Source organism: Stegastes partitus, unplaced genomic scaffold (genome assembly GCF_000690725.1).
Source record: "Stegastes partitus isolate 25-593 unplaced genomic scaffold, Stegastes_partitus-1.0.2 Scaffold74, whole genome shotgun sequence".
In the NCBI taxonomy this organism is placed as follows: domain Eukaryota; kingdom Metazoa; phylum Chordata; class Actinopteri; family Pomacentridae; genus Stegastes; species Stegastes partitus.
Window position 1 is genome coordinate 949770 of NW_007577805.1, and position 10278 is coordinate 960047.

The 10278-nt window shown below is 43.5% G+C and overlaps 2 protein-coding genes across 2 annotated transcripts; both read right to left on the reverse strand.

Annotated features, from left to right (window-relative positions):
- Positions 1–27: 27 nt before the first annotated feature.
- Positions 28–2517, reverse strand: LOC103353493 (TCDD-inducible poly [ADP-ribose] polymerase-like). Its single transcript, XM_008276497.1, has 5 exons — positions 1739–2517; positions 1477–1645; positions 1190–1377; positions 620–889; positions 28–537 (listed from the first exon to the last, which is right to left on the reverse strand). Exons 1-5 carry the CDS (start codon positions 2515–2517, stop codon positions 90–92), a joined length of 1854 nt encoding a protein of 617 aa, XP_008274719.1. The 3' UTR covers positions 28–89.
- Positions 2518–4757: 2240 nt separating this feature from the next.
- Positions 4758–7631, reverse strand: LOC103353489 (tripartite motif-containing protein 35-like). Its single transcript, XM_008276490.1, has 7 exons — positions 7590–7631; positions 6944–7420; positions 6680–6775; positions 6151–6381; positions 6041–6063; positions 5842–5960; positions 4758–5713 (listed from the first exon to the last, which is right to left on the reverse strand). The coding sequence occupies exons 2-7, from the start codon at positions 7385–7387 to the stop codon at positions 5169–5171; spliced, it is 1458 nt and encodes a 485-aa protein (XP_008274712.1). The 5' UTR covers positions 7388–7420; positions 7590–7631; the 3' UTR covers positions 4758–5168.
- Between the last annotated feature and the right edge of the window lie 2647 nt (positions 7632–10278).

Sequence of the window (10278 nt, forward strand, 5' to 3'; positions counted from 1 at the left end):
CCAAAATAAAAAGACATTTTGAAACATAAAAGGCATTGTTATTCCTGTCTGAACAATGAACGGGTTGCTTGCCTGTGAACTTTATCTCGTTAAATATAAATCTCTCTGGGCAGGTCTTTGTACTTGATGAGGTAGTATGGGTAGCACTGGCAGCTGTCAAAAACTACAAACATGGTGGGATCGTGCCATTTGTCAACACAGGCGTCGTAGAGGTGGTACTGCTTTGTCTTGGAGCTGCACGGCGGCGGCCGGTGGTAGCTGCTGCTGCCCAGAGTCACCTTCCCCACCAGGACTTTGGCCAAGAACATGTGTTGGACTTCATCTGCCTCCTCTGTGTTTGAATATGGGTTGGCCAAGACAGCTGTGGTCGCGAAGTAGGAGCCAAAACCGTAGGCAGTCCCGTTGACCCCGGCCATTCGAGGGTCGAAGTTGTTGTAGCAGATGCCCTCTGAGGCCTCGCTGGTTGTCCCATGGAAGAGGTGTCTCTCCAGAGGTTCCTCAGAGTTGGTGTGATGCTTCTGCATGTGTGCCTTCTGCCTGGAATGCAGATATAAGTGCAAATTAGTGGCGTTGGTTAAAACAAGAAACAAGCACTAGTGTTCAGATGAACCAGCAGGACCTTTGGTACTTGTCCCAATGGAGCACGTTCTGGACCTGCTGGATGCCGATAACGTCCACCGCCGTCTCAGACATGCTCTCGTAGAAGAGGTTTTGGATGCTCTTGTAGGCCCGCGTGCCGGCCGGAACGTCTACGATGCTGCAATCCTGCTCCGAGGCCTGACGCCACACTGGAGGGTACCAGGAGCTGAACTCCTCCAGAGGATCCACGTTGAAGTTCGCATCAGGAGGATCGCGAATGGGTTGGGTGGAGTCGGACTGGATTCCTGTTCTTGTTGTTGAGAGTGAAGACGAAGAGGAGGGAGGTGCATTAATGTGACAAAAAAGAGGTAAGGGACTATTTTTAAATGATCCGACAGAGTTTTAAAGTTTTGTTTGTCCATTTTCATGCATAGAATTTTAAAGATATAAACTTTGTCACACAGAAAAAAAAGAAAAACGTCTCACTCTGAACATTTTTTAAGGTCAACATCTTTGAGGATTCTGGAGAAGATAACTGCCCCACAGTCAACTTCTGAGTTTGTTTCATCATCACCTCTAAAAAGACAGAAGAAAGACGCTGTATACTAACTGCAGGTGCGGCTGCATGTGATCAGGCGATCGGTAGACGGGTCTGTAGCGAACGTCTCTCTGGAACCCCGTCCTGATGTTGGTCTGGAGCATAGCGGTGAAGTCCACCTTGTACCTCTCTGAGCCGATGTGGAAGAAACACTCGGGCTCCTTTTCGCTCATCATGTTTAGCAGCAAGGTGGACAGATGCTATGAAGAAATGAACAAGAAGATGCTGAAAACGGTGTTGGCTGCTACTTTGCAGGAAGTAAAAAGCTGTTTGATATAAAAGTAGAACAAAAAATTAACCAATTTGTACTCTTCCCAGCCGAGGTTGTTCCACCAGTAGATTTTCCACTTGCTGGGATAGTAAGGGTTCCTGGCCGGACTGTCAGCGTTTGTCAGTCGTCTAATGCTGTCGTATTTATAGGGACCATCCAACTCCATCGAGTCAAAGTCCAGATTGTAGCAGACGTGCCTAAAGGATTGGAGAGGCCATCTTCTTATTTTCAACTCTTTCAATAACGGCAAGAAAAACCACAAAGCAGATGGATGGCAGAAAAGCTCTCACCCTTCTTTGAGAACAACGGTCTCAATATTGACATTGCAGTACAGCCTTTCCAGTAAGACCTGAGAGCGAGGGGAAACATCGACCCACTGGTGGGTGACGACGCTCCACAGCTGCCAGTGAAACGGGTAGCGAGTGTGGTGCATCTTACACCTTGTCCCCGCCTGACAAATGCCCAAGAGGAAGCTGTCGCAGATCTCGACGTCGGGGGAAATCTTTGTGTGGAACGCCACGGGGACGGGCGCTGTGGACGGGGTCTGCAGCACGGTGGGGGAACATGTTGGTGTCAGGATGGCGCTCGGGACCTCGTTCTTGGTAGGCGTGCTGGACTGATGGTCGGGCTGGGTCTGGGCGACGATGGCGGTGGCTGGATTAGGGTCTGCAGGTGTTTCATGGTGGTGACTAAAGGGGCATGGAAGCAAGGAGCTGTTCTGGGAGAAGGGGAGCAGCACATTGTGTTGCTGGGGGACATACTGGACGCCGGGAGAGAACGTGGAGCTGGACGTGGTCTCATTTATGCTGGAAGCCGACGCGTTCCCTTGCTTGGACGTCACAGGCGTCACGTGAATGCTGATGCTGTAAGGGTTGACCGTCCAGCTCATGTCCACCTGCCTGGACCTCAGGGCCTCCCACACCGGGAGGCTGGTGTCGGCGTCGGCAGGGATTTCCACGAAGAGGAACGAGTGGCTCAGGAAGGTGACTTTGGAAGATCTGGGCTGTGCAGCTGAAACACCTGCTGCCAACTTTCTCTTCACTCCACCGCTGCAGGAAAGGTCAGCCATCTTGGACTTCCTGTGCAGAAGCACTTTGAACAATAAAGTTAGTCCAATCTTTTCCAGGAGGAAGCTCAAGGCAGGATGCAATTTAATTGAAAAGTTTGAGGTTGACGGTGAAGATCAAACTAAATGAAGTTACCTCAGAAGGGAAGCTAATCTATAACACAATATCCTTTGATTTTGGCAGCTGCATTGATGCCCTCTGTGTGGAAGTCACACTGTGTGTAAACATAAGCCAGCTTCTACAAACACCTTTTTAACTCTCCAACACACACACACATCCTACCTTTAGCTGTTAGCTTCAACTAGCCCTGCTGCTCGCTAATGAGCTGTTAATCAACCACTCAGCTCGTTGACGCGTCAGTAATTAACTTACCATCAGTCGCTCTGAGGCTCGTAACGTGGGCAGAAAAAACAACAAACTAATCAACTTATTTACCTTTTCCGAACTTCTCCGAAGTTTTCGCTTTAGAATTTAGCTGCAGTTCGATGTATTGCAGCAAAAACAGCCGCTAACGAGCAGGAGGTTAAATTGGTCGCGCGGAGCTGCTCCGTGCAGCGCGAGGACAGGTATGGACCTCCAGGTGTTCACACAATAAAGCACAACAATGACTTAAATATAATAGCATTTAAAAAGAACGATAGTGTCATTTCTAAGCAGTTGCAAACATACACCTGAATATTCTGAATTTGTAATTTAAATTGCCTAATTAAAAGACAGTCCACCATAATTTAATAAGTTATTATTATTATTATTTTTTTTTTTAAATGGAAACACAGACATTCCTCTGCAAGAATACATGTCAGTATATTAGCTATAAAATAACAATAACTGGGGTTACAAGGTGCTTTACAATAAGCACTCCATAATTAGAAACCCATAAGCATGGTGAATCTGATTATTTTAGTTAACCAATATAAACTCCAAGGCAGTTTAATTAAATACTTTTTAATTTATTCAAAATTGAAGCATTGCATCTTATTCTAAAAAAATAAAAAATAAAATAAAATAGAAGAAGGCACATTTAGGAGTTTGGAGCAAATAAAGTGCACGTTTCATATCCAGCATTTACTGCAGTTAGTCGGGTCAGCTTGTGTCAGTGGTGGGCACAAGTTGCCTTCTCTGCTGGCCTAAACTCTATCAGAATCACTGACATCCCATTAATGTTTTTACATTATTCCCAATAGTCTATTCTCTTCATTTCATTGTGTTTCTGGGCTGCGGTGCTTCCAGCAGTGTATGTTTGTATTAAAGCTTCTATCCAATCACATTTCAGCCATCATGTGTTGCTAGGGTCAAAGAAATCTGCCCTGAAGCCTTCGGAATCAAAGTGCAGGTGCAGGTAGATCAAAATGCATTGCAATGAAACTGCTGCTTTAACCAACCACATTTAGAGTCGGTGGTCCCAGGGCCTGCCAGCTGGCCTACGATAACGTCGGCACTTTGACGTCCTCTGATTGGATGGCCAGAGATCTTGAGAGAGATTTTGTGTTCAAATAATCACAAGTTTTTGTGAGTAAAATATATATTTGTCATTTTAGTGGGTTAATGTTGATGCTCCTGTTAGACATGATGTATGTGGTGCAGTTAATGGAGACTTGTTGAATTGTTTTAATTGGGTTTCTTGCTTTAGTGATGGCATTCATTCTCGTGACATGAGATACCTGTCTGTGATGTAACTGCCTGTCTGCATCATACTGATGGTTTCTATAGCCGTGGTGTCATAATGACGGCGTTAAGAGGTGGTTTGATTCAGGTAGGAGGCCTACCACTGACTTGTACAGGATATAATGTTGTAGTGTCTGAACTTTAAAACTTAAATCAGTCGAGTAAACTTGTAAAAGAAAGACCTCACAGATGACTTTCCTCTTGTAATACAAGAGAAGGCCTGACTCCTGATGGTCTACTGACATCTTTTAGTGTAAATAAGTGAGAAACAAACTATTATTCCTTAATCATCATTAAAAAAAACAAATATTACTCATGACCTGTGAACTAAACCTGACAACCTAAGAGGAGTGACCTACTCAAATATGCAGTATCATCAAAAAAAAAAAGCAATATTTTAAAGATGCAAACAAAAACACAATCTTTAATTCTTTTGACTGTAATCTGAACTCAAAACCCTGTAAATGAGTGAACCTTGTTCACATCACCACAACTGTTAATTTATTTATTCTGGACCAAACATAAAAGATCTATCGTTTAAAGAGCTGGAAGGTCACACATTATCAAGGGAAACTTGTGGCACTTGTAAACAGTTTATTAGTAAATTAGTAGTGTCAAACAGCAGCAGTAATTGCACAGTTTTGTTTCGTTAATATGGATCAACATGAGCTCCAAAAACAGGAAGGACGATTTTCACATGCATAATCAGCTTTCAAGCTTCAACACATTTCTCTGGTACCTTTTTACACCCCAAAACATAAGCTTACATTGTCTTTTACGTCAGCAATTTTGAGAATAATCCCAAAACAAATAGTGCAAGAAACACAGAAATCTACTTACAATAACCAATCACTGAATTTTATGGTTAAAATAGTATTCAGTGTGTTTTAAATTGAAAAAAGTCAGGACGCTGCAATGAATGGAAAGAAAGTGCAGAAAAGTGATTTTCTTTTTTTTTTTTAAAGAAAGTTTCTGTTAGTTTTGTGCTTCAGCAATGCTCAACAGCTTTCAGGCAAACTTTGACTGGTTCAACTGTCAAAGGACACTTCTGACAGCCCACCCAGAAGTAGGGCAGCACTCTCTCAGTGATGGCGTGTTTGAAGGTGTAGATGTTCGTGTCGTTCTGCGGGTCATAGAAAGACACTCTGCCCTTGTCACAGTCCAGCAGCACTCTGATCCTCTGCGGGCTCTTCTTCAGGCCCAGTCGTGTCAGAGGGGAGGTGCCTGCGAAGTACATGTTGTGGTAATAGTACACGCACAGGTAGCCGTTGTTCAGCACCGAAGACACTTTCTTCTTCCTCTGGACGGATTCTTTGGCCACGCCGACGACCCACGCCGTGTTCTCCCCCACGTGCACGTCCCAGGCGTGCTTTCCTGAGCTGAAGCCCTCCCTGCCCAGCACGGCGGTGTCGGGGTCGAACCTCTCCGGGTTGTCGGGCAGCTTCTGCTTCTCCTCGCTGTCACGGACGCTGGTGAGGTCATCCGACAGGACGAGCCACGGGGCGGCGGTGTTGGGGTCCAGGGTGACCGGGGCTGAAGAAGAACATGGCAGATTGTCAGCTGTGGTCGCTTTGAGATTCTCAACCTTTTGTCCACCTCGGGAATCCTCAAGGAGCTAAAACTGCAGCTGGAAGTTTCAAAGTAAAAAAATGTGAACTCACTGTATTTGGTGATTTCATGCATCTCCTTCAAAACACGGAACATTGACGGGCCAAAGTATTTGGCCACATCGATGAGAGCTCCTGGAGCCATTACTGGATCTTCAATGGGACGATTAGCTCTGCAGAAAAAGAAGCATCGTGTGTGAAAGCAGAGAAAAGATGAGAAAGAAAAGTTTAAAGTATAATTTAATCATTTTACCTCGCCAGTGTATTCTTGCAATTCTGGAAAAAAAGAAAAGAAAACTTACTTCACTCAACATAAGCAAGCATCTATGCATTTATTCACATTTCAAGCATTTCCAAACTTACATGAAGGACTGAGATGCCTTCCAAAGCCATCTCCTCCTCCAACACTCTCATGGATTCGGACACAGACGATATCTTTCTCTCCATTTCTTCAATCTTCTGCTTCATCTCGTCACTTTTCTGCTTTTCCTCCCTCTTCAGCGCTTCCATCTTGGCTTCCTCTTCGGCGTGGAGGAAGTTGTGAAGTTTTTCGAACTCCTCGTGGGTCCGTCTTTCCACGTATCGAGCCTGGACCTGAAAGGAAACTTTGGATTTGTTGGATTCTCAAGTCTTCACTTTACTATGTGTGCGATGAGATGACACATGTTAATTGGTGGTATAGAGACAAAATTGACTGCAATTAATTGTCAGATCGCTGAATACATCTACTTATACTGATGTAGACTAAACAGACTATAAATGAGTATATATGGAACAGTGCAAAAAGGCTATGTACAGAAATAGTTATATTCATTAATATTTATGGTGCAAAAGGTCAACATGTGCAAAAATATACAGTCGTACAAGGTTGTGTTTCAAAATGTTCCTGCACCTGAATGTGTTCCACAGTGTCCTCGTAGTTCTTCTTCATTTTGTCAAAAGCATCCCTCTTCTCCTTCAGTGAGCTGAGGGCGGACCTCATTTTCTCCTGAGTAAATCATTAAAAGAAAAACTAATTAGAAGGTTTGTGGAATCTAGAGTTGAATCTAACTTCGGGCCTGTACCAGTCTTGAATATAATATCTCATAAAAGCTACTCAGGGAGCTTAGAAAAGCAGCCCCGAGCAGGAACGCATCATTATTCCATGTGAGTTTACCTTCACATCCACGACTGCCTCGCTCACGGGGCAGCAGTCGTGCTGCTTGTGTTTCCTCGACGTGTGGCAAACCACACAGATGGGCTCCTCTTCCGCCCGGCAGAAAAGCTTCAGCTTCTCCCCGTGAACGAGGCACATCTCCCCCGGATCACAGTACAGCTCCCCCGCTGCCTCTGATGATGATGATTCCGCTTCCTCCGGACCCTCGTGCTCAAGCAGGTAGGACTCGCACAGGTTCTTCAGGGTGAGGCTGGACACCGGATCGTCCACGCTCTGGGTCCTGCACAGGGGGCAGTCGCGGCTTCGTTGGTGGCGACTCCAGTACTGCTGCAGACAGGGTGCACAGAAGCTGTGGGTGCACTTGAGGACCACCGGGTCCCTGAAGATGTCGCAGCAGACGGGACAGGTGAGGTCCACCTCGGGGAGAGAGCGCCTGCCTGCCATCCTGACAATCAGCTGCTGCTTTTTCTCTGGAAACTGAAAGTAGGGCAAAGGTTGAGCAAACACTCTTTTCTTTTTTTCTTCTTGAATATCCATTATCAGCTGTATTGTGGTCTGTTTACTTCACTCTGGGGAAACAGCTGAACCCTTTAAAGCCTCTACATGCACATAAATGAGTGTTTTATGTAAGGAAAGCCAAACATACCCGACTCTTCCAGTGTTGTGACAGATCTACGTGCCTGGCTGTGAGCACTTCCTCGTTCCTGTTTTGATGAGTCACCCAAAGGAGGTGGAGCTTCGGGCAGAGTCGGCACTTTTAACCCTTCACTAACCCCGCGTGCAACGTTGCATCATGTGAATCAATAGTCCCCAACCGAGGAAGAACAACCGGAGGGGTTACGCAACATTATGTTTCCCCTTTTTTTCTGTTAATGTTAAAAAAAAAGCTCTAAAAATCCTTCAAATTGCACATATTGACAAGTAGAAATATGCTCTAATTGGCTGAAATGCTCTCAGCTTTTATTGGTTTTTAAGATCCACGAGCCAGGAAGGTTCAGATCCACTGGTTTGAATAATGTTAATATGATATTCTTATAATCTACACTCTAATATAGCAAAAAAAAAGACAAAGTCTCTCCTCAGATTTATAGAAATTCATCTATAAATTTGAAATATAAAACCCCAGTTAAAGCAAACATGAGGATATGTTCACTCTGAAGCATTAAATAATCTCATGGGGTGCAGCACTTGGACTGAATCTGCATGATGATAATTCTACTAAACAGCAAACGATGCCATCTAGTGGGAAAGCACGACAAATGGTCCAACCTCACTGTGCAGCTCATGCCTTCTTGTAGGCACATTATGCACTTGAATGTATGGTGCTGCAGTAAATCCAGTTTTTGTTAACAAAAGTTCGATGTAAAGTCAGTTATCAACAAACCCACGTTCATCTTTCCTTCAACTGCAAAAACACAACAGTTTGCATCACGATGCTTTCCAATTTGCAATAAATCACATCATCAGATGTTACTAAAATGCTAATCAGGAAACTTATGTCAGTTTATCATTTGTTATAGCAGTGCAGAAGTCCTTAGTCACACTCTTTGCGTCTTCGTCTATCAAAAGTATGCTGTAACTGTCCAGAAAAGCCTTTTGTTGCTATTTTTACGCTCCAAAGAACAAAATCGAATAGACAGAGAGAAATAGTCTGCTCTCTGGGGTTCTGGCTCCTTGATAAATGTATTGAACAACCTCAGAGCGTCAGCGTGAACAATCTATTCATCTTTATTTTCCATTCTGTCGACTTCTCATCTCCAGCCACCTCATGGCATCGGGGATCCCAACGTGATTAACCGAAAGCAGCAGAAGGTTCTCCTGACTGTCGCCGTGAGCCGGCTGAGGCCTGGTAACCTGCTGCGCTGCGGTTCTGCCGCCCCGCTCCGGGTTCTGATTAGAGCCCTGGACTTTTCGCCAGCTCAGCGCTGTAATCGCTGGAGTTGCAGCGAACGCGCCGGATCGGAACAAAGCACTGACAGATAGTCACACTGAGGGACCATTCTGCTAACGTTTTAATGGAGGGGCTGTTTTTGGAAATGCAGGAAAACAAAGTCTCAGGTGGCTACTAATGTTTGCCAGAAAACAATTAAAGGTAATTAATTTCTGCAGTTTCTGGTATTTTGAGGAAATGTTTGGACAGGGGGTTTGTGGTTTGGATGTGGTGGAGGAGCGATGAAGTCAAGTCACCAATACTGTATATTACATGTGCTCTCTCCCTTTGTCCTATAGCTACATTATATTTCATCACACTTTTGCTAAATTGATGTGCAATGTTGTTTGTGCCATCATTTTATTGTTGGTTTTTAAATTTGATTTTCACGAAAACCTTTTGTGTCGTTCATCTCATGCAGAATGAACAGGCCGGTGTGTCGCTAAAAACCTTCAGCGCTACACCAATACCTGCTCTGGGAAGTTTCAGAAATGCTCTCAATGGCAAAGCTAATTTTTGGCAAGCATAATGATCACTATTTTAATTTAGCATTTTTGCACCCTCAGCTAATTAGAAAACACGAATGGCAGAGGCTTATGGGAACAATTTCAAGTGTTTGGCCATCATTGAAATGAAAAAAACAAACATTTTGAGCTGATTGCAGCCTAAATAAGAAGTTAATGGTTTGCTAAGTTGTTACAGTTTATGGAGACAATAATATTTGTGCCAAATTTCATGACAATACACCCGTAATTCAAGAACTCGTTTGCAAAAACGGATAACACCATTTGTGTAGAGCAGGGGTGTGAAACTCATTTTCATCCCGGGCCACATAAGCATTATGTTTGCCCTCACAGGGCCAGTTGTAATTGTATGGCTGTATAAATGTAACGACTCTTTAACATATTGTTAAATAATTGTCTCTGCATTTGATTGTTATTTATTCTATGTACAGCTACTGTGCATGCCTTTACCTCAATGTAAAACACATGTAGCAGGGCTCCAGATGAACTTTTCCTCTGGTAGCACTGGTGCTGCCAACTTTCTTCATTGGTCGCACCAGCTCATGATTTGGTTTTGTGGAAAAAGTATTTTGGGGTCATATATTCCTAACATTAAAGATGACCCAGAGACATGAAATCCATAAAGATATCAGAGTATTTGGTGACATAAAAAAGGGTTTTTTTTGCCAAAATTCCTTTTTTCTTGTTTTTTTTTAGTTTTCGTTTTTTTTTTTTAATTTTATAAAAATAATATCTCTTCAATATACAAAATAAACAAAGAAACAAATAAATAAATGAAAGAAATAAGTAAATACATGACTAACTAACTAAAAGTAACTAAGTAAAAAACTAAAGAATTAAATAATGAACTAAAGAATTTTAAAAAACTACCTAAAGAATTA